We start from the raw sequence: 24,346 nt of genomic DNA, 5'->3' as shown, positions 1-24,346 counted from the left end.
AGGAGGGCAAGAAGCCAGCCTAGAGGGAGCTGGGGCCGGAGCAGGGAGGGTGCTGGGACAGAAGGCAATTCCATCAGGCCCAGGACGCACCTAAGGGGGGCAATGGAATGGGCAGTGGCCCTGCGAGGTCAGGTCCTCTGCAACAGGGCAGCTAAACATGGCGACCCTGCAGACAGGGAGACTGGCTACACACAGGGAGACTGAACATTAAAGTCATTATTTTGAGGGCAATGGGAATTAGACTTCTCACTATTAAAAAAGCCAGGAACAAAGATGGGAAAGAGAAAAGCAAGAATAAACCCTCTAATGTCATATTAAAATTGGAGGTAACAGACAGGTAGTCAGATACAGAAATAAATATAAATGTATGTGTGTATGTGATTACACATGAATTTATTTTCTAGCTCTGTCTGCTCAAGACAATAACATTGGTAGCAGTAATATTCCAGGGGCAGCGAACACACTTAGCGTGCAGATCTTGGTTTCTAAACACAACTCATTCTCTACTAAAAGGAATCAGGACCTTTTGGAGAAATAGGCAGTATCTAGGCTGGGGCAAGGAAAATGTGAGTCTAGAACCTCTTGGTGTGCCCTAAAATAAGGAAATGTTCAAAGAATAACGACATGTCAGAAAGACATAGAAGCTAAACTGAAGGGGTCCCTACTGGCCAATTTTTAGACAATTTTAACATCAAAATAAATAATAAATGATAGTAAAAGATCATAACCCACTGAGTAAAACAGGAGTCCATTAGTTCACACTGGATAAAAAAAAACAAAAGGAACAAATAAATGAAGAAAAGAGAAAACTCTTCCTTACAGTAAAATGGCAGTAAATGCAGAAAAAATAATGGAATTAGAAAATTCACCATTTTGCAAACATCATAGAAATAGTCAATTCATGCAAGAAATATCCATGAGTACTGATGGGTGAAATTGGGAAAAGGAATACATTTTTACATAATCTCAAAGTATCTCCCCATGAAATATTCACTAACTATAAAGGAGGAAAAGGTAACTTTACAGCAGAGAAAGCTGGCAGACCTTATGTAAGTGATCAAAGTCACCACCATTGTAAGAGAACAAATCAACACTTGAGTCACCCAGTTAGACGGAATGAGGGGAACTCATCGCTTCCCTGATATGTTGACCAAAAACACATACCTGTCTAATGGGGAGAAAATATCAAAGAAACCCAAACTGAGAGACAGATTACAAAATGCCTGGCCTGTCATATTCCAAAGTGTCAAAGTAATTAAAGTCAAGGAAACCTGAAGGATGGTTCCAGGTTGAAGGAGACTAGAGAGATGAGAAAAATGGGTGCAGCCCATGATCCTGGATTGAACCCTTTCCCTCCAGAGAATATTCTCGTAAAACAGGTCTCTCTGGGTGGAGGATAATGGGGGTTCTTTGTAGTATTCTTGCAGTATTTTAAAGTTTAAAATTATTTCATAATTAGACATTAAAAAGAAAATCTTATGTTTGCTGCTCCTTTATTTTGCCTCTACATGAAGTTTATCCTGATGCACAATCTAGCTACATATCTGCTTTTCTTAGTTCTTGGCAATAAATGTCATTACCAACCCAAGACAACGAAGTATAATAGAACATACTAAAAAAAAAAGCTATTTTATCATAATCTTCCAACACTGCTAATAGAAAAGTCAACACTCCCCAACATTCATGGTACAAAACAAGTTTCAAGATTTCAAAAAAAAAGTGGGCACAGCAAAAGTAGCTTCAGTCTGACTAAAATAAGCTCGCCTTCACTGTGTCAGCCTTGCCGGGGGGGAGCCAAGCATTCCTTACTGCACAATACTGCTTTTGCCTTCTGACAAAAAAGAACAACAAATGGAAAAAACTAACTTCTTTTCTTTCTCTCACCAAGATATCACAAGCCATAAGTGGAAAGATTGGTGATTGTTTGCAAAAGGTAAACAACACAAAACTTACAGGTTTAGACTTAAATCTTGCAGTACTCATGGGTTTTTCATGCAAGTGATTCGACGCCATACCTATTAATGTGTCCAATGGCCGTGTTGATTGTGACCCGTGGACCCCCGTCATCGGGCCTCAGCACGTACGGCGGGAAAACGTCATCGTCGTCCACCACAGGCTCGATGTCAGTCTCACCAGTGTCAACTGACTTGGAACATTTGTTTCTCAAGATCTGAACGATTTAAAAACAGAACTGATGATGAAAACAAAAGCCTTGTCATTAGTTTTCTGCCTCTGTGCCTACAGAAAAAGTTCACTTGACATGAAACATCACTCTCGAAACACACTTCAACCTCCGTAGTTACCCACTGCCGAGAACTTCCCCAACACGTCATCCCCAGCTCCAGTCACATGGAGACATTCATCACACAGGTAACAAGGTTTACAGTGTAACGTACTGTCCTACCTACCTATACACACACGCGCGCGCGCGCGCGTCCTTCATGAGTATAGACGCTCTGTCGTCACATCCAATCACTCCACAACTCAATCGACTGTTACACCACACTGACCACACTGACAGCAGACTTGCCAGGCATTCTTCCTCAATAATCCATAGGACCATTTTCACCACTATTTGACTGTAAAATATCGCTCTTTGTAATTATTCCCAATTTGCTTCTATTGTACACCCTACCCATCCCTGTTGAGACTATTCTCTGTAGATAAAACTATTCTTATCCATCTCTATACATATAAAAATAAAGATTCCATATGAATCTTCAGATCTTACCTTTTCAATAGCTTTGTATGTTTTAAGGTCTTCTTCAAAACTTTTTATTTTGTCTGTATCTGCTAACATGACATAATTAGAGATTGGTGCCCTTGCTCTTCCCTTAGATTGAACATAGGATCGATACTCTGTGGGCAAATCAAAACGAACTACCAAGTTGCATTTTGGTATATCAACACCCTCTTCCACAATACTTGTTGCAATAAGCAGGTTGGTTTCATGTGCTCGAAATTTCCTAAGTACCTGAAAAAAACCCACCAAGCAAAGCAATTATAAGAGATTATCCAGAGAAAACAATGTAGTAAAATTAAGTGACAACTGTCATTTCTGACAATACTCTGAGCATGCTTAAACTAAGGCCAAGCTAAAGAAGATGACAACATTGCATAAAACTTGAGACACATGAACAAATGGGCAACGAAACTCTGATTTAATGACATTTACAACGGACTATGGCTTCAAAAATCAAAGTGCCTTTCTACTTTACAGAAGCACCCATGGACAAATCACAGCCTTCAGGTTGAAGGGGCTGGCTTCTCTAATAACCAAAAAAATGACTAAAGGAACCCACTTCTGGAATCCTGCTGACATTCTGCCATAATGGTAACTCATGTCTGTGAGACTGCCAACATCCCTCCAAAGATGTCAAAACTCTTTCACTAAAATCCCTAAAATTAAAAATTACAAGCAAAGCATTACTTATTTTCTGGCATCTTGGGATACTTTCAATTTTAAGAGATCAGAACTGACTGAAAAATAAAGTGAAAACTTTCTTCACTAGATTTAAGGTAACATAATTTCCCAATCCAGAATAAGTTAAATAAGAAAGTCAGTTGGGTTTTAGACAGATCTGTCAGTCTGGCTATCGGACTCCCCTAACTTAGAATATTATCAAGAAGCTATCATGTAGAAAATGACATCAACATGAGTTATTCTGCTACTTTTAAGTTAAATAACAAGTTTGAAGCAAAAAGTTTTTATTTACAAGCCAGAACACTGTATTAAGCTTCTGCATCTTTATAATGCCATTTTCTACATCAAAACCTTAAAAAGCCTGAAAAAAAGTGAACCAAAACCTTTCAAATGTATTGTTATCTTTAAAGTATTCAACCAAGGCAGGACTTTAAATGGAAAACAAAACACTTTCCAGGAAAATATTTCAGTTTGTTGCTTCAGAGTCATACAGAGTCAACAGTTAAGTTCACACAAGCTTTCTTTTTCTACGGAACATAGTTGTGTGCCATCAGCCTGATAAAGGAACACGAAACGGTTGATGGCAATTAAGACACAAAACTGATTTCCCAGACAGCTATTCTAATTCTGAACATATGGATCACTCTGCAGCTACCTCACAGGAGACGCTAGTCTCTGTATGAACAAGTATCCTGTGTTACAAAGAAGTCGGGAGGAGATAAAAAAAGGGGGGAGTTCCTATGGGCAAAGTCTGTATATGTTCTGAAAATTGTTTCTGTACAATTGTTTTAACTTAAGTTACCTCTTCCTGTTTTCTGAATTCCGCTTCCATCTGTTTGTTACGAGGCTGATTCTTCCCGATGCCATGTCCAGTTATAAAGTTGCTGCTGATGTAAGCCAGCTCTGGATCTTGTTTGCCAGCTTCCTTTATCAATCTAAGAAAATTATACACATTTGGAAGTTAAGCATTGCTGAGGGAAAAAATTCAAACTTTTGTTTGTAAGGTCTCCCTTAAAATGGAAATATACGTATTTTTTGCCAATATACCTAACAAAATAGATTTGGTATTTTTTCTCAACTAGCTTAAAAAAAAATCACTGCCACTCTTCTCTGCATACATCTGCGGATCAAATACTTATAACACCAAATACGGAGCTGATTTACACTAATGAATGAAATGGTCACAGTACCTCAAACTTTCTAATTTGGCAGTGATGACCTTCATTGAAATGTGGCCCAGGAGGAGACAGCATTAGGCAGAGAGAAACATAGGTTCTTCATATATCTTGGCTTTAGGCCAGGACTTATAATGAAAAAGCCACACACACTCTGTGAAGGCTCGGTGCGCTCTCCTAAGTGCACACACAGCTTGCGGCAGCGGTCATGCCCTTGTCTCTACAGCCAAGCTTACACAGAGTGAGCACCAACACCCGCACATCAAAGGGAGAATTTTTACAGTAAAGGAAATTTCATTCTCCTCTACAGGTAGTAAGATAGTTCCAGTGGTGCATGAAAAGAAGCTCAATTCTTTCTTTTAGTCTTACCCCAACACCCTGTACGCTGGAAGCAGAGCTCTAGGGAAAGGAGTGCCTCCATCCACTGACAGGCATCTCCATTCCAACACCTCCACAGACCCGGGCCACTGACCACAGTTCTGCACAAAAGACTTCGGAATCTTTTGCATAAGACTTCCCATCCCATCCTGTCCCGTCAAGAAAGAGAACAGCCTCCTGAGCTTGTCCCCTTCCTGCCTGCATCTCTGCATTAACCCAGAACGCTAGTCACCTCGAGCGGGCCCTCTAGCTAAGCCAAGGCAAAGAGCTCAGGTCGAGATCACGTTACATGGGCACAGGAGGTTAACAGTTAGTGTTGCCATTACAGCTATTTTGGAAATACCCACATTCAGAAACTCAGCACACAGGATAAATGGTTCCACACCTGACGTAAGTGGTTCCATATGGTTCTTCAGAAGTCATACAACATAGTATAAATTCCTAATAGGAAACTGCATTTTTAAGTCAAACCATCCTTTTCTTTCTTTCTTTTTTATAAATACGTAAAACAGACTAATATCAAAGTCCTGGAAGAAACCTTGAGTGGCCATCTAGAATATCTTTCTGCCTCCAAGTCAGTAAAACATTTGCATGTCTAGGTTAGTTTGAGAGTGTGTTCTGAGAGTTCAAGTACATAAGGTGTTCAGAATCAGAAACTTCCTTAATACGTTCCAAGCTTTGTTTAGTCATTATAAACTTAAGGCGTCAGTAACAAAAAGCAGTATTGCATGCAAACAAATAGCATGCCCCAAAATCTAAAATGTGAAATTATCTTAGAAATAATACGTACTTCCAAATTTTAGTTTATGTAAATAAGTATCAATTCAAATGTAATAGGGGTAAAAAAAATTAATTTCGGGTCACTCCCAATTAGGCAAAGAATGTATTTTAATTTGCCCAAAATGATAAATCTGGTAGATTTCAATTAGCTGAGAAACGGAAGCACTAACAGTAATAAATTTATTTCTCCTTATTGAAATGGTCATCAATACTGCAGGCAGAAGACATTAATAAACAAAACCTCTTGTAAGCAAATAATTAAACTCTACATACCTATGCTGATAATGTTTAAAGAAAAAAAATTTCTCTACTGGACAAATTTAAGGAGTCCCCATAGACAAAGCTACAGGCTTCCAGAGAAACAAAACAAGGTCTACTGTCGTCAGGGAGCCTGTAACTGAGTCACACACACCGCCTAGAGATTTCACAGAATTGATATGACTAAAGTCTTGTTTGTTTCTTTTAAATTTAAGCTGAGGTTATATGAGTTGTTCCACAAGCAAGCTGTCAATAAAGTATGCTGTCCTCTAGTGCTCAGAGCTTCTAAAACAATCCATAGCAAAAAAAAACTGGTTATTTATTTTTCCTAATTTCAAATTCACCAGAAACCAGTATTTTTGTAAAGTTCCATGAAAACTACTAAGAAAATGAAACTTAAAAAGCATTAAAATTCAAACGCCAGTTGTATTACACTCAGCAGACAGCACTTACTGTTAAAACCAGGAGTTTCTAGATGTTTACCCTCAACCTCTGCACTTTACTCACTGCAGCTGGCACGGGCCCATAGGTCGCATTGTGTGTGTGCACACAGCCTCCCCAATTACAACGGAAACAGCGTGACCCAAAACAGGAAATGTGAATGCTAGATTCAGAAAACTAGCAGAGGAACTACTGAAAAGTATGATTTGACTAAATGGGCTAATTTACAGACCTTAAGGGGAAAAAAAAAAAACCAAAATATAAACAGATCATTTGAAATGGCTGCCAGGTACTGAAATACGTTATCAGCAATACCTTCACTAGTACCCTTACTACGTGTATTTTCTTGCCCATGTGAGACAAGCAAGTGTAATCCCTCTATGACCCTACCAAAAAAACCACCTCTGCTAGTTGCGACGTACTGACACTATCCCCCAAGTGTGTGCACAGACCCTAAGGAATCGGCGCCTGCTGAGTGTCGGGCGAGAGGACCGCCATTTCCATAAGCAACCCAGAAGACAGGGAGGTATTATTACTATTTTACAGGTGAAGATGCTAAGGCTTTAAAAAGTTAAATAACTCTCACAAGATATACATCTAAAAGGTGAGTAAAAACAAAAGGAACCAGGGCTCCTTGGAGAAATGGCTTCTAAGGCTGAGCAAGGAAAACACAGGAAGAGCCCGGAACACCTCGTAGTACCAGGAAGGAAGGGAGGGCTCAGAAAGCAAAGGGCTGAGGGCCTGTCAAAGGACAGGGGCCGACCTCAAAGAGCCCCCAACGGCCCAAGGTGGGACAACTCGTTCAAAGAAAATAACCTAGGATCAGATCACCACCAAAGTATAAAATAAGCAAGCATGAGTTCATAGTGATAAAAGAACATGATTCAGCAAATAGAAACAGATAAATAAGATGAGAGAGACAAGTCTTCCTTACAGAGGAATTCCAGTAACATACAGAGACAAGCCCTTCTCCAGGAATGAAGCCTATACCCTCCTTCCCCAAGATAAACTAGATTTGGTGACTTGCTTCCAAAGAATAAAGTAAGAAAAGAGAAAAAGCAGCACTTTACAGTGGAGAAAACTGGCAAACACTATCATAATCGTGTGATGAAGTTTACCATCACCAGTGATGGTTCCCGTTGACCATGAGTCCCCCTGAGATGAAGTGTAAAAGGGGCCCTTCATCTCTGTGGTGTTTTTCTAAGCTGTAACAGTATAGCACGGGAAATACATACAAGATCTTGTGGTAGCTACAGAGAAAAAAAAAAATGTGACAATGAATATATGTATGTTCATGTATAACTGAAAAATTGTGCTCTACGCTGGAATTTGACACAACATTGTAAAATGGCTATAACTCAATAAAAAAAAAAAAGAAGAAGCTATAACAAACCAAAGGCAATTAGGGAGACATAGCAACCAAATGAACTCTAGTACACCTTGGCTTCAAAAGAGGCCAATAATGGGAAAAGTGGTAAAATTCAAGTAAGCAGAGTTTAATTAACAGTAATACACCAATGTTAGTTTCTTGGTTGCAACAAACATACTCTGATGAGGTAAGATATCACTCGTGTAAGAGGGGGAAACTTGCAGAGGGGTACAGGGGAACTCAGTGCTGTTTTTGCAACTTTTCTGTAAACAAAAAGTGGGAAAATAAAGGGGTGGGGGTAGAGGGAGGCTGTGAATCCAGGTTTGTCCAATGCCAAAAGTCACACATGACTAGTACATTACACAGAGAAAAGGGCTCGAGACTCGGAGAGAGGAAGTCACTTTCTGCCAACTTGCTATCTGTGCTGTTTTGGGGGGTCCCAAACCAAGTGTTCTCTCCCTCATCTATATATAATCTAGCAAAAATATCTACCTTCCTCCCTCATGGAGTGTTGTGAAATTTTTTTAAATGTGTAAAGGCAAATTATAAATGATAAAGCCTTATAAAGGCAAAAGAAAAACCATAAACCTAAGACTATATGCACTACATTAATATACAGAAGGAGCTGCGATTAATTTTTTAATCAGGAGAGGAGAAAACTGCTCATATATTACAATAGCTTGTGCTCTCATGAAACTGTTCACTGAAGAAGGGTTTCTCCTCCCCTTAAACTGTTGGGAGGAAAGAATCTGGATTTCAGGAAGTTTTTCTAAGCTTATTAAAAAGCTTACTGGAACAAGACCTCTATTGTATATTTAATTAGCTGCCCATAAAGTCAACCCTCAAACCACTCTTGATTCATCATCCAACATTAAATTCCAGCCACATTTTATGAAAGTTGATCACAATTAACCTGATCCTCAAAGTCAGTAGGAAGTAACATTGACTTCTGATGAACCCTTCCAGGCTAATATTCCTGTAGTGAAAACTGGCATCTCTCTCCATTTAAAAACACAAAGGGGGAAAGGAGAAAATAAACCCCCACTTCTTCTCCCCAAGCCCCAGAAAACTCGTTTAATTCTTAAACCATCCTATACGGGGACAGGGAGTACGTCTATAACTAGGCTTAGAGCTGTGCCAGTATTAAACTTTTCTGATCCCTGAAATGCCTTTCCCCCATGCTAAGAAGTAACCCCACCAGCCCTGCTCCCCTGGTCTGTCTCCTGGCAGTCCTCCCACCGTAAAGCGCTGGTTTTCGGTGTTCTGTGATACCCGAGGGCATTGTGATTACACAAAGAACTGGAAACCAAGAGGTAGAATATCACGATTCTAGAATTGTCTCTGCCACTGACTGGCAATTTAACTCAGAGCAAATCACTTTCCTCTTGAGGCCCTTTCTTTTTTTTTTTTTATAAAAATAAGTGGGTTGGATTAGATAGTCAGTGGAGTCCCTTTCCAACTTTAAACTTTTGATTCCAGGGTAATTCACCACCTAAAGTTATTTTACTTCGTAGTCATCATAAGGATCAAGCCCAATGACTATGAAAATCACCAGGCTGAACACCGCCAGATGACTACCCCAGAGTCCAATTTCTCGTTACTCAAGTACGTTCTCCAAGCCCCAAAACAGTCAGAAGCAGTTAAAAAAAAAAAAAATCCCAAATTACCTCAGGAAACAAAGCTTAATTTCTCCTCAGAGATCAATACTTGCAGAAAAAGCTCTCAGGGATCAACTCTGGCCAATTAATGGATCTTGTAGAAAAGTAGATTCAAGTACAAAATAAGGACACTCTTTTTTGGCCCTTCTAAGTAACAGGGCATCTATCCACAAATCAAAAGAACCAAATGTTAAGTGACCACCTGACACAAATTTGAAGTGAAGCTCCCTGGCTGGGTATATATTCAGGAAAAATACACTTGTGCTGAAGAGTGTAGGGCGGGAATCCACAACTCAACTGGCATTCACTGTCACCTTTGCCAACACTCTCCAAATTCCTCCCTAACATTTTTGTTCTCTTTTGATTCAGAAAATTTTAATAGGTAGTCTATGAATCAATCCAAATTTCAAATTCAGTTGTTATAAACTTCACTGCAAACGTGCAATCTTGAATCAATACTTGTTAAGGAAAAAAAGCTACATAGGAAAATGAGCCACAGCAATACCCGGATAAAATTTCTCCCAAGCTTACCTGAAGGAGAGGGCTTGGTGTGAAATGCTTAACACAACGCCTAACGTGTCAGAGTCACAGATTAATAAATATCTGAATTGAGTCTAACAACTGAATACAAAACAAGGAAGGCTTTACTTTAATGTAACAATTTTTCTATACTTGAGGTCTCCGTTTTAGATGGATTAGAGCAGATGAGCATCCTTTATGAGAAAAATTGCAGTCATATCAAACCTCGCCTTTTGGGAACGCCATTGTATATGTAAGCACCCCTTGTGTCAATCCCAGTGCAGCCTAAACACGAGGTACGATGGAGCCAAGTGAGGACTTACACAAGCCTTCCGCAAGCTCTCAAAGCTGTTACCATGTACCACTTCACAAAACAAAAAGCTGCCTGTTCAACTACGGAAAAAAAGTAATCTTAGAGATTTACCTGTTTAAGACGACTGCTGTGTATCTTCTTTCCACAAAAATAATCCCACATAAAATATTGGTAAATGGAGAGGGAAAATTTGTCTCTGGTTTCTCTTTTTCTTCAATTTCTTCATCCTCCTCATCATCCTCAGAATCACTCCAAGACACGTAATTATCCTGGTTCCTGTTATTGTACCACTCAACGCTTTCAAACTGCTGTCGCTCATATGGTTTATATTTGCGTAAGATTTCAAGCAGTTTTATGACCTTAGGAGTTACAAATTTCAGGTCAAGTGAGGCAGGTGAGAAGTGCTCTTCACACAGTGCATGTATTTTCCTTAGGAAAGTGTCTGTAAACAATAGGAATTTCCTGTGCAGCTCCTCCTGCTCGTGTTTGATATACTTCTGTAGTTCTCTCACCATCATCCCAGCCACTTTATCTGCACACCAGGGTCCCAGAACTACCAATACCGCTCGACAGTCCGATAGAATCTACAAAAAATTGTGAAGACCCAAACATTAAACAATAATCATGTAGCATTTTCATATGGAGTTTAACTGGGACTCAAGCTGTCTTCAATCTGCCCCTTGAAAATAAATCTCCCTCACTAATATAAACACTGAGATTAATTTCCCAAGGTTGGAGGGAGGGGCCAGTAATTGTTTCAAACTCTACTTTTTCATATATATGCCCAGCACCATCCTTTTGTTTTCTCCAGCAAAAATAATCAAATAACAGAAATTAAAAGATGAAACTGTATAAGGCTAATAAAACTTAATTTTAGATCTCTAAGTAGTTAGAAGTACAACTGAGTCATTTACTTCCAGCTAAATACGCAAGGAATTATGTAGCATAGTACATGTATGTGTGTGTGTGTGTGTGTGTGTGTGTGTGTGTATATATGCGTATGTAGCAGAGTATGGAATTTTATTTTAGGTATCAAAGAAGAGCAAGACAATTTTCCTTGAACTGTATCTATACCCAGAGTGCCACATCTTAGAAGCCCAGCTCAGAGCAGAATGTAAATCCATAGTGAGGCTACAACTGAGGAACTGTCAGTTTCACAGGCAAGTAAAAAACATACTAGGTTGAACATGAACTTAATGAGAATTCAAGGGCTATGAAGAGTCTGGGCACTGCTGTTCCAGAAAAAATCAGCAGAAAAGAAATTAAGACTTAGATTCAAGACAGTGTTAACATTCACAACTGGTTGCAAAGAACTTGGACGATGATTCTCAAGTATTAATGGCATCAGGATAACGGAGGGCTTGTCAAATCTCAAACACTGCGCTCCCACCCCCAGAGCTTTGGATTCAGCAGGTCAAGGGTGGGGCCCGTCATCTGTCTGCCTAAGAAGTTCGAGAGGGATGCCGATACTGCTCGTCTGGGCTCCACACTTTGAGGACTACTGTCCTGAGGAATCACTTCTCAAAGCTGCACTACTCAGGGATGCTGGGCTCATATCCAGTTGCATACAAAGAAACAGCAAGAGATTCATTTAGCCCAAGGGTTTAAGCAGGAACTAATTCATCTAACTAAGAAAAAAAAACTGGACTCAACTTCTTATACTTAAATAATGATGACACCTACTTAAACCAGGGAGGGCTATACTTAATATAAATGTTTGTCAGGTAAAAGTAACCTCAACCCAATATGATATATTCAATGAAAAATGTTCAGAGATAAGAATGTAAGGCCTTAAACTTTAAATGTACAGAAAACAGCCTCAATAGAAGTATATTTTCATTTCAATATTAAAAATAGAAACCTTTTATCATATTCCTTATCATTACTTTGCATATACTTACCTGCTTAGAAATTAAAGTAGAATCTCTTTCTTTTGAATGTACAGATATGTTACAGTCATTGATAAAATTAAGTGCTTCTTCTAATTCCATCAGCAGTCTTTCGTAAAGCCCACTTCTGTCAGTAAATGGTCCACAGTCCACCACAATCTCACATGGCTGAGAAGTATATCTTTAACACCAGAAATAAAAGTTGTCAATACCACAATAAATGCACCATAGTATTACAATCCATCTATATAACTGAACCAAAAAAAAAGAAACTTTCTATTATCAGTTGTATAACTACTTGGAATAACAGGCAGGCTCACAACAAGCCTTCCTAATGTGGTACTTGCTCACTGTTATCTGTACTATGTTTGCCTGTTAGGTTTTGAGGAATAAATATGTTAAGGCTAGTCATCAAAGAATTATGTGATATCATTATTATCCCAGGTTTTTTGTTTTGTTTTTAAGTTTAGTTTAGCCTTTCATCTTTTGTCCCCTTAGGCATCAGCCAGAATGAGAAACAATGTTAGTCACAATACTTAAGAAATTCAACAATAATTACGTCTCAGAAGCAGAAACGAGGGGACGGGGTGGGGGGGGTGGGAATCATAGGGAGAAAATACAAAGTATTATTAAATTTATCCATTTCTTTATTATTTGAAACTTCTATCATTTACAAATGTCAATTTTATTTTTAATGTATTTTTAACATGTCCTCATAAGGAAAGCTCCCCAAATTTCAATTTCAATATCGTTCCTTGGCTTTTTCATGCCTTTCATAAAATGACAACCAGAACAACACATAAAATTCTAAAAGCACATATAATAGTTAATGAGAAGAAATACAATAAAGGTATTTAAGTACCATAGTTTTCATTATTTTCAACCAGAATTTATAAGAGTCACATTACAGAACTAGGTAATGCCAAACTCAATGGATCACTTACCAGTTTTACCTACATGTTCTAACACCCCTACTTCTGAAGACTTTAAGTATGACAGGGCTATCAATCTAAGTCAGGTCAGATAAAAGCAAAAGTATAGCCTTTTAATTCCACATCATAGATCGTTCTAGCTCAGGGAGATTACAAACAACATGTCTTAAAGGCCATAAGATTTCTATTTGTATCACATTTGGATTCCTAAGTTCCATGAATTTAAGTTACCTTTTCTTCTTATTCTACAGAGAACTCTCCAAATTCCCACTAAATGACAGGTGCATTTACATGTGTCAATGTAAGTGATCAAAGAATCCCCTGAAACCACTGCTAATGCCATTTCTCAGGTTTGGGGACCATAAATGACTCACTTGAAGTTGCATGCCTTACAGTGAGTAAAGCCAGTATACAAAACCCATGTGTGATTTAACTTCACAATCTGAAAAATAAGTCTTCTCTATTGTAACTGTTCCAAGAACCACTACTTGGTAATCTTTAACCTTGTTAAAGCCTATATCTCATAAGGATATAAGGATATTTTAATATTAATTGAATTAATTATACTTATTTAAAAATCTAATTTACATAGACTCCCTTCCACCAACTTAGATCAAAAAGATTGTGTATGCACATTTTAATGAAACTCAGAACTGCTGTCTCCTCAAAAAGAGACAAACCTAGAAATCATAAACATCTCAGAAATTCACACCAATTTTCAAAACCAGAGGATGCTTCCCATTATTTTAAAGCATACTATAAAACACACAATTCGGTAAATAAATTAATGGTTTTTCAAAGCAACAGGTAGGACATTTAGGTGAGAGCAACAACTTGCACACACTGACAGAAGAGGACACTGATTTCCTGTCTGAGTTCCCAGTCTCTGGCAAGATCAAGCAAACAGGATGGACCCACACTCACACAATATTCCCTCTTAGGGCAGAAACACCTCCGTCTGCTACTCTCTGTGGAAATAATGTTAGATTCTTGCATTCGAAGGCGACTGTCCTGACAAAGAATGCTTATTCTTCCTCGTTTCCTTCTAACAGCCATTGTTCACTTAAACAGATACTATCTGCAAGGCACTATGATACTGAAGGCTTAAAACTGTTACAGCTAGTCTCACAAAAGCCAAGTCAATCCTAAATGCATACCTGTCTAAGACCACCAAGTCAGTTGCAGTTTCAGCATTACTCTTAAGAATTTTCTCCAGTTTCTGAATCTTTTCTTCCAATTCCTCTGGATCACATTTCCCATTTAAAATGGAAGCAGTTAGTCCCAAAATACGTGGACATGATGGACAATTTTCACAGAGCTAATGTTAACAAAAGATACTGACAGTAAATTCATTTTGCAAGGCTCCAGCAAAAGAGACAGTATCATAATGAGATGCGTCCAAAAAACCTAATGAATACTAAAAAGATTATTTATAGAATTACTGTAGCTTGTTTAAATGATCTACTTATCAAAAAGGAACACTGAAATATGCTATGACAGATTACGCAGTTCATTTATGATAGATCATATATTGATTTATATTATGTTAAATTTTTATTATAGATTAAGATTTGTTATAAATTAATTAGTTTGATATTATAGATTATAGATTTAACTGAACATTGATTTAATATTCATTCATTCATACACTGGAACCAAGTTCCCAAAACTAGTAACTGATATTGCTTCTGATATATTAAAAACACTGTTTATACTCAGTAATTTGACCTGTATTATTAAAAGTGATAAGAAATCTAAAAACTTACCTTCATAATTTCTCGGTAGGGGTGGTCGAGGATTGCAAGATGACACTCATCAAATACCAAAAGGTTAATGTCTGACAGTGATAAGTAACCATTTTTCAAAACATTCAAGGCGACAAAGCAAGTCATAACAAGAACCTAAAATAAGATTAGTATCAGTAAACAACACATGGCATCCACCTGCCTAGACAAACTTCTATGAAATCAGATTATGGAACCACTGTATTTTTCGTGAAGATTAAGAAATTCATCAGTAAAAGTTAAAACAAAACTTCTCAATGTATGGAAGCTCATACTTGGGAACCAAAACGTAAAATTAGGAAAACATGGAAAGAGACAATAAAAAAAAAAATCTTGATAATGGAGACCATGTTTTCATGATAAATCTATTAAATCTACTTCAGGTTTTCAGGTTCCTACAGTCATAATTTGAAGAGACCTGTCAGCTTTATCAGATCACAAAATAATTCACACTGTTTTTTCCTTTTTTTCCCCCATCGAACGGACAAGGTTTTCTGGAATAAGACACAGACTACTTAGTTCTTTTTACAGCTTATCATTCTGTGGATTTTAAGTACTTTGCTCATAAGGACTTAACCCAGTATGTAAGACACACTAGCAGACTGTGGACTACTTAAGGTTGATTAGCACTCATCTCTTAACCACTTCAAATCTACCAACACCAACACACAAAAGGCCCTCAACACAAGCTGGCTGCATGGAATGTCTAAGTTAGAAGTATCCATCAAAGACACTAAGATCTCAACCAACAAATGTCTCCAGTTTCAAGACATTTAACTCAGTAAGTTTTCTGAAAGCAAAGTATTTCTACGATGGAAATAGGTATTAGAATTTGTGTTTTTTAAGCAAATAAATCATATTGCAAGGTTGTTTCTTTTCTACGGAGTAAGAGCAACGCAAGTTAGTCATTTATTTGCCTTTAGGATGAGACTTATAGTGAGAAAATGTGTCAGGGCTGGTTTGCCGGCTGACAAAATACAGGAAAGCAGAGTTTTCAAACCTAATTGAGACAACTAAGCCTACAGGTTATCTTAGAAGCCACGGACTTGTAGGGGTTTATTAAGTGAGATTTCTCTCCAAGTCTTACCTGGTGCTTAGTAAACTCTTGGTTCCATTTCTCTTTTGTCCAAGATGCATTTACTTCTAGGTTTGAGTATTCCCCAACCTTGAGATCTGAGTGAGTTCTGACAGCTGACACTTGTTGAGCAACCTGGTTTGCTGGTCACAAATATAATACTCCATGTAAATATGAGAAATCTTCCCTAAATGGCTCTCTGGACTATTAATGATTAAACAGTTAAGGAAATTCTTATTATTAGATATTACACCTAACCACCAACTTTTTAGACAGCCAATTTAAAATCATATTTATCCTCCAAAGCATCTATATTAGACTCATTCCCCTGCCTTCTGCTATTCACTCAGAGCCTGATACCACCTTCCTTCTTTAAAATTAACTTTCCCCAACCTAAGAATATAATTTCTAGGCTGTAATGGCAACTACTCCAGATCCACCCTCCTGTTTTCTTCAATAAAATCAGATTATATCATCAAGAAATAAGTTAGACAACTTGTATTCAAAGCACATGAAGAACATCACATGCTGAGACAATCTAAAAAAAAAAGGAGCGACATGATTATAATAGTACCCTAGTAGTTTATGTTGACATTTTATACTTTTTATTTTAATATATAACCCCAAACACATAAAAACCAGTATTTTAAACTCTTATTGAATATCTAACTTTTAAGAAGCATCTTTCTTTCTACAACTGGCATAGCAAAATTATAAGTCAGTCAACTCTTTCATAATCAAGCACCTTTTGATACACTTTGTGAAGCTAAAATATCAAAAACAAAAATAACTAGTAACTTAGATTATATCTCAAAAGCAATCCATTCAAAAGAAATGCAGAATCAGAATTAAATGCAATTACATTTAAGGAAAAAAGCTGAAGTTTAACACCTGTGAAATAAAATAACTAACATTAAGAGATATACTATAAAGAAATAAGACATAATGATATTTCTGCTATCAGAGCTTCATCAAGCACATTATTCGTCCAACTCTCTACACTTTCAAGAATTTAACTTAATACCCATGGAGAAAATCTGCTTAACCATAAATCTCATCCAATTTCCTCCACACAATTTGATAAAATAATTTTTTATTACCAGAGTTGACCAAGAACACCGTCCTTTTGCCATTTCTGTTGAAGTCTCCCCTGATCTGATAGGACAGCTCTTTAGTGAGCAGCACTGCGATGAACGTCTTCCCTGAGCCAGTGTTTAAGCAGACTATGGTATTATGGTCCAGAGCTGCTTCAAGCAGTTCAACCTAGAGATACAGTGGGAAAAAAAGATTACACACTTCTTACCTATGTACAAAATTTAGAAAACTGGATTTTGTTTTAATTCAGGAAGTTTCACTGTTTTCTAAAATCTTCCTCCAATAAATCTGCCCTTTCAAAAATATACTTTCTCAATCTTTATATAATAATAATCAGAGATGTTAAAATGACAGTTACACACAGCTGGGCTGTGTAAACATGCTGAAATGGCATTTACAATTTCTTTAAGAATGATTTTCACAAGGACAGAACACTTCTCTAGAATAATATGACCAACTAAAATGACTATAGTTGTGGTTCTGCCAGTCCATGGTTGTTCAAACCAATCTCAATTCCTACCCAGATCACGAGGACAGACACACCCAAATAGGTATTAAGGACAAGTGAGGTTTTCACAGGGAAAAAAATAAGAAACTTCACTAATAAAACTATCAAATCAATTACCCAGCAGATGTTAGAAAAGGACTATTAAGAACAAAAGTATTTGGAATGAGAAAATTAATCAGAAGAGGAAAGCTTAAAAAGGTAAAGGAATTTTATATAAGTTGTGTCAACTATATGCTAATTTATTCCATTTTAGTGAAAATGCTCCAGTATTAGTGTTCTCATTAGTACCTGATATTTTCTTGGCGTATAAATGTTATCATGAATTGCTTCTTGTTGCCATGGCAGTCCAAAGAAAGGACCCATTGGTGAGGAAGCAGGGGTCATGAGCTGCAGGCCTGCCATGCTGAGGGGTTGCAAAGCAGGGCTTTTCATTCATCCAGTGTTTCTTTCATTGCATTTTTGTCCTAGCACAGCTTACTACAAAAGGGAAAAAGAATACCATTACACAACCATGCAGGGTTAAAAACAAAAGAAAGCACAGAAACAAGAGAAACATCAGAATATCATTCCTTTGGGCCTTTTCAAACTCTTCCTATAATTGTTTTAGCTTTTTCTTGATCTAAGAGGATCATTTTAAAAGTCAAGCATTCTATGCTCTCCAACCCAGCAATACTACACCTAGAAACTTGTCTAAAAGAGTTAGGCAGCTACACAAAGATATAAATACATGAGTACTTACTGCTGCATTATTACTTAAGAACAAGAAATAACCTTAAAGTGTATCAATAAAACAATTAGCTAAGTAAATTATGATCGAGCCTTAAAATGGAATACTTTGAATCCATTAAGAAAATACATATCTGTATTAACTGACATAGAACTATGTCCATAATGTATCTTTAAAAGAAGATATGCATGACGCCTCTTAAAACATATATGTATATATGTACAAACATAAATGCATTTCAAACATTGTAAATTCTATGATGCTTTTATTTACAAAAAAATGAGAACACTGTATGGAAGGCACTTCACATTGTGCCTGCATACAAGAAAGAGTCAAATGTCTGCCAACATTTGGTCATTTTATCAAAGGACAGTAAACACAGATGGTCATTTCTCAATCGACAACACAATTGCACAGCTGATCAACTACTGAAATATGTATCTTTAAAATTATGCATAGTTTAGATAAAGTAAAACAAAGCAACACCATTCTGTGAAATAAAAGTTATTTCATGGTATCCAAGCACTCGTCTATATTTCACATACTCCTTCCCCCAAAATTTGATTCTGTAGAATCAGAAAATAAAAATTCAATCTTCTTAAAATTCCTAACCTGCAGCTAGAGGGTTATGCTTTCAAATCTCAATGTAAAAGTTCACCATCAGCTTTCCTGACTGTCAGCAGAACTGACCTGGCCTGTAGAAGGGAATTTTCTCCCTTGTACAGCTTTGGAGTGTTCATTGTTATTACTCTCTGAAACTGGAAAGAAAGACTCCTCGCTCTTTGTTCCTTGACAACAAAAACTCTGAATCTCCTGACATGTTAAATTTATAACCATGGTACAACAGTGACTTAAATTGTTGCATCTAATCCAACAAGAAGTTGCAAGAACAGTCTCCTTTATGTACAGGCATAATACCAAATTCTGATTTCAGAGATTAATTTAGTTGGCAAGAATTCAATATCCAGCTAATTCAACAAGTAGGATCTCAAGTAAGTGGTACAGGGCCGAGGAGCTGAGCAAGGCAGGCGTGTCCGTGGACCAGACAGCACAACCACTCTCATTACCCTTCTCGGAGGAAGATGGCACACAAAGCAGTGCAGAGTACATTATGAAAATCTTCCAAGTCACTCTTTTCCCTGCATCAAACGGAACTATGTTTTTCATGAGAAATAATGCGCTCGTTCTCTACTGAACCAAAGTCCCAACAGCCATTCCTTTTACCCTTTTTACAGTTAGCGTTCACGTCTCTCAATTTCGCAGGCCCACAGGAAAAACACCCCTCAGGTTGATCCCTCAAGCTTTTTACTCAACACAGCTGCAGAGAACTCAACGTGGGAAGTTTATTTCACCTACTTTCCTGAGAACCCAGGAGGGCGTGTTGAAGGCCCAAGGCAGAGCTCTACAGGCACTTTCCACCTGGCTACCATTCCTGGGATGCCTCGCCACAGTCCCTCCATATCCACAGGTTCCACATCGGCAGATCGAATCTGTCCTCGGTTGGACAAATCCACAGATATGGAGGGTCAACTGCACTATGTGGTTTTATACAAGGGACTTGAGCATCCTTGATTTTGGTATCCGCAAAAGTCCTGGAACCAATCCTGGCAGGTGCTAAGAGACAACTGTACTTCTTCACGACTACAGGATGCTCACTGGAAGGATTATTATCCTCAAACCTGACCCCCTCACTTTTTATTTACCCAATCCAAATGCTAATCCAAGACCAAATAAAGACATGGTGGAAGAGATCAGGAAATAAGCCTAAATTCTGGTGGTGGATGGAAATTTTAAGGAAAAAAGGTGAGCAGCAATGTAAATCTGCAAACACACTTCCTCCAACTCCAGAAACCACGTACAGCTAGGAACCTTCCTCCTGAGCACTGTCCCCATGTCACCATTTCTTCTCATATAGATAATATTAGTAATATAGCCTTAAAAAAAGTTCTTTTTTTAGAATAGTCTAAAAAATAGTCTATTTATTTATAAATATTTAAATATTTTAAATTCATTATAATTAAGCTATTTATATAGAAAGTTTAAAAAATAGAGTCTATTTTTAGAATAGTCTAAAAAATAAAAGAATGTTCTACTTTTTTAAGGGGGGGATACATTCTTCAAAAATAGCAGAATTATAAAGCACAAAGAACACCTATGAAAATGTTCCAGATTAAAGACTATAAAGATGTGACAACTCAATGCAGTCACTTATCTCATAGGTGACAGAAACACGTGTGAGACATACAGCTCCTATGCTCAAGGAAACCCTAGTCTATCTGGTCATACGTATTCATTTACTTTTTAAAATTCTTTATTTGGAAATAATTTCAAACTTACAGAAAAGATGCAAGAGTAAGAGGAGGTCAAAGAATACGCGCGTCCCTCTTTCGCCCCACCGGCTTTATCAGCTGCACCCGCGCTCTCTGCGTTATCTATGTGCAGTTTCTTTTACTGAGCCATTCACACCCCGGATGTGGCAAACAAACAATGTAGGTTTGCAGGATGAAAAGTGTCCATGTGAGTGACATGAAAACCTTCAAACAGCTTCTATTTGCCTTTCATAATTTATATCACACTGCATATATTCACAGAGACACGTACACACAACTTACTCCTTCCCTGGCACAGATGCTCCCTGAGAACAGGCTGTGTGTCTCATCCTCTGGGGCACCTAAATTTCCAGGTACGATGTACCACATATACATTTAAATAAACATCTGACGAACTGAATCAGATTCATGAATGTCTACCCAGTAACATACAGAAGAGAATCACAGACAGTTCAAAAGATAATTCTATTTGGTTTGGAAGTCCACACCCACCCCACTCCTACTCACCCTAAAGGGCGGATGCAGGAGAGAGAATCTGCGAGGAAATGGAGGATGGCAACCAAACCCTCCCCATTATATTTCCACGAGGTCACAATATTTAAAATTAATTTTCACTCATTTAGTACACAGTTGCTGGCCTCAGTAATATACTTTCTATATTTAGGGAAAGCAAATGCAACACTAAAAAACTGAACAGGCAATCCAATAGTGTGAAAACAGAAAAATCTCTAATTACGCCAATTTTTACCTTCTTTGGCATGTTAAACAGATCTTGTCCCCTTAACTTAGCCTTAATGGAAAGTTCTGAATCCCTGCTGGTAAGTAAGTTTCTAGTTTCACAGATTAACTGACTACGGTTAATGGCTCAGAGCGGAGAGAGTAATACACGTGACTATTCTTCAATCACAGATTTTAAATTTCTGGTCAAATAATTTACACTCATGAAGTCAGTGAGGTGGTTTCAGAGCTTCCACATGTGAGTCATTTAGAAGTAACTTAGTGAAACACATGAATAAACTCTCTTCCTCTTTCCACACAGGACAAACCACAGATTTACCGTCTTAATGTTTGAGATCTCTGTGTTGCTGTTGTCTGAATTGCATTTTGACATTGTGATAGCAGTTTATTGGAAAATCACAGCATACTCAAGCTTCTGCTCTAAAAATAAATGCAAAAACAGCCAAGTTTAAGATTCCTGTACTTAAACCGAATGTAAACACATCTACAAGAAAGCCCTATTGATATGAAAAGTTGAATAAAAGGCCATTATTTTGTATTAAAATTTAAACAAAAGACATTTGGGTTATTTTAGGATACTAAGTCTTATTCTAAAACAAAGAACAAGAGAATGAGCTGTAACAATAGCATGCCTAATTCTCAGAAGTCTGGGGGGAAGAAAATGTTAGAGGTAAGTTCAAGGAAAGATTTCAAAAGGAATACAAGGAAATCAAACGAAGCACAAAAATTCTAAAGACAATGACTAGGAAATGATATAAATAAGTACAAGGATAGATACGTGTTATTTCCTAAATTCACATATGCAAAAGGACTAGAGGAGGACACCAGAAGAGGTACTTGGCTGAGAAATCCAAATCAGATGGCAGTAAGTCTTCACTACACGTATGAAATCTATCAGCAACTTCAATTTCTCAAATGAAATTAAAAACACAAATGCAAAGAACAATGAAATCTAACTATAAACTTTTATAAAATTCATTTGTGAATAAAAGAATTCAGGAACACAGTTCAACAATGTTAATGTTTGGGAGAAATTTATTTTTAGGGGTGGTCTTAAATAATCCTAAAAGAGATTATAAATCAAAAACTAAGGAAGGGAAATTGACACAACATTGTACACTGACTATACCTCAATTTAAAAAAAAAAACTAAGGAAGGCTGCTCTCCCTTCTGAGTGAGACGGCCCGCACTCTAAGGAGCACGTAACTACTTTTACTTTACACTAAGCACCCAACCCCCACGCCTCGTGGCCTTTCTCTTGCCTTCTAAAACGGCCTGTTCTCTGTCTAAGAATGTCTCTCTCTAAATAAATCTACCATTACTTAAAAAAAAAAAAAAACTAATGAATCATTAAGTATTGAGATGAAAAATACTAAGATGAAAAGTTCAGTTTAATCAGTAAAGGTTGATTTTCTTAGACATCAGATCTCATTCATGCAGATTAACTGCAACGCCTCTTTTACCACAAGCGCAGGAAAACCAAACTGGCAGCCTTTTCTTTTCGCTTGTTTCTGCCCAGTCTAGTCTAGTCTAGTCTGCAGTGGTTTTTTAAAAGCACATTCGTGTGGAGGTTAAACTTCCTCATTTCACACACAAATTGATTTTGCTAATAAGTTAACAAAGCAGAATGGGGAAACCTTAACACTTCTTCAGTATGTACATATTTACCTCAAAAATGCTGATTCTAAGTTCTTTCAGTTTCCAAGTCTGTATTAATTCATACCCTAGGTAACCTAAAAGCAATCAGAGAGAATATTTTAGAACATACAACTCATTTTTAAAAAACAACTTTAAGAAATTTCCTACTTGACAAAATTTTCATATTTAACTTACAGAATAAGATCTCTGATAAAATAATGTATATTTATCTATCGGGAGTCAAGAAAACAGTGTATGTATGAAAGGGCTGCCGATTAAACTAAGTATTAATTATGTGCTGTACCACTGAAAGATTTTCAAAGTTGTTAGTACAATCCAATTAGACATAAGGGAGAATTCTTGGAATATTCTTGGAAAATTACATTTTCCCCTAGTAAAATCTGGCTATAAAAATACTTAAAAGACTACAGAAGGTCAGTATCATGCTCTACACGAACAAATAATCCCCTCTCCTAATGAGTCAGTTTGTGTTTTCTAAAACTATCTCATGCTTTGACTTTTAATTCCATTCTATACAGCCCCCTAGCATAATGTAAATTCAATACAGCAACATGGCCCGAGTGTCACACGTCTTTCCAATTCACATTCACCTCTTTTCGAGAAACACAGGAGCCAAAATAATAAACTGATAATCCTTTAAAATTCAATGCAACTCCATTATTACAAACTTATGGCTGAGTTATCCAAATTAGTTCCCTAGACAATTCTGTATAGAGATACATTAGAAAGTTAACATGCCAAGTACAATGCCAACTTATTTTATGTTCATACTAGAGCCAATGGGTCAAGTTTTCTAATTTTAACTGATGACCACGATTTAAATAACAGACATGCAAACTTATGTTTGATAGGCCCCTTTAAGATAACTCTGAAAAAGACATGCCACATACCAGACGCTCAGTTAAGTTTTAGTATAAACCAACAAACTTAACCTAATTAGCATCTAAATCCAGTATATGGTTGAACCCTTTCAGACAAAGGCTTGTAACAACTGACAGCTAACTCCTCTAGGCTGAGATCTAAAGGCACCTAGAGCTTCGTGGTGCGTACTTTCAAAACCAGTAACAGAAAACTTCCAACTCAACTCATTATGTGTCACAAATTCTGACATTATTAACTTTACAAACATTACTATCTAGATTTCATTTCTACTCTTATGGAGCCCCAAATGCATAACCACCATGAAGTCCCATAGTAAACAAAAGAAACACACACACACACAGTATTCACATTGTGACATTAAAACACTGTCAAAAGTACTTCTGTAAGCTAACAGATAAAAACTAAAAAATGT

General features: G+C 37.3%; 1 protein-coding gene across 7 annotated transcripts in view; it reads right to left on the bottom strand.

Annotated features, from left to right (window-relative positions):
• The window catches only part of DICER1 (dicer 1, ribonuclease III), a 68,886-nt gene that overhangs the window by 26,014 nt on the left and 18,526 nt on the right, over nucleotides 1–24,346 (bottom strand). For 2 of the 7 annotated variants that reach the window (XM_074365076.1, XM_074365077.1), the window contains 11 exons: nucleotides 23,062–23,126; nucleotides 17,887–18,075; nucleotides 17,096–17,258; nucleotides 16,008–16,138; nucleotides 14,903–15,037; nucleotides 14,294–14,454; nucleotides 12,217–12,385; nucleotides 10,427–10,899; nucleotides 4,227–4,359; nucleotides 2,732–2,974; nucleotides 2,016–2,170 (listed from right to left, as the gene is read on the bottom strand). In XM_074365076.1, the coding sequence (XP_074221177.1) occupies nucleotides 2,016–2,170; nucleotides 2,732–2,974; nucleotides 4,227–4,359; nucleotides 10,427–10,899; nucleotides 12,217–12,385; nucleotides 14,294–14,454; nucleotides 14,903–15,037; nucleotides 16,008–16,138; nucleotides 17,096–17,258; nucleotides 17,887–18,030 (1,907 nt within the window). In that variant the 5' untranslated portion in view covers nucleotides 18,031–18,075; nucleotides 23,062–23,126. Of the gene's footprint in view, nucleotides 1–2,015; nucleotides 2,171–2,731; nucleotides 2,975–4,226; nucleotides 4,360–10,422; nucleotides 10,900–12,216; nucleotides 12,386–14,293; nucleotides 14,455–14,902; nucleotides 15,038–16,007; nucleotides 16,139–17,095; nucleotides 17,259–17,886; nucleotides 18,076–21,712; nucleotides 21,814–23,061; nucleotides 23,127–24,346 lie in introns of those variants that run through there. The other 5 variants (XM_074365075.1, XM_074365078.1, XM_074365080.1 and 2 more) reach the window with 4 other exon arrangements.

Source organism: Camelus bactrianus, chromosome 6 (genome assembly GCF_048773025.1).
Source record: "Camelus bactrianus isolate YW-2024 breed Bactrian camel chromosome 6, ASM4877302v1, whole genome shotgun sequence".
Classification (NCBI taxonomy): Eukaryota; Metazoa; Chordata; class Mammalia; order Artiodactyla; family Camelidae; genus Camelus; species Camelus bactrianus.
Note: the sequence above shows the minus strand (reverse complement) of the source record. Positions and strands in the feature narration are given on the sequence as shown.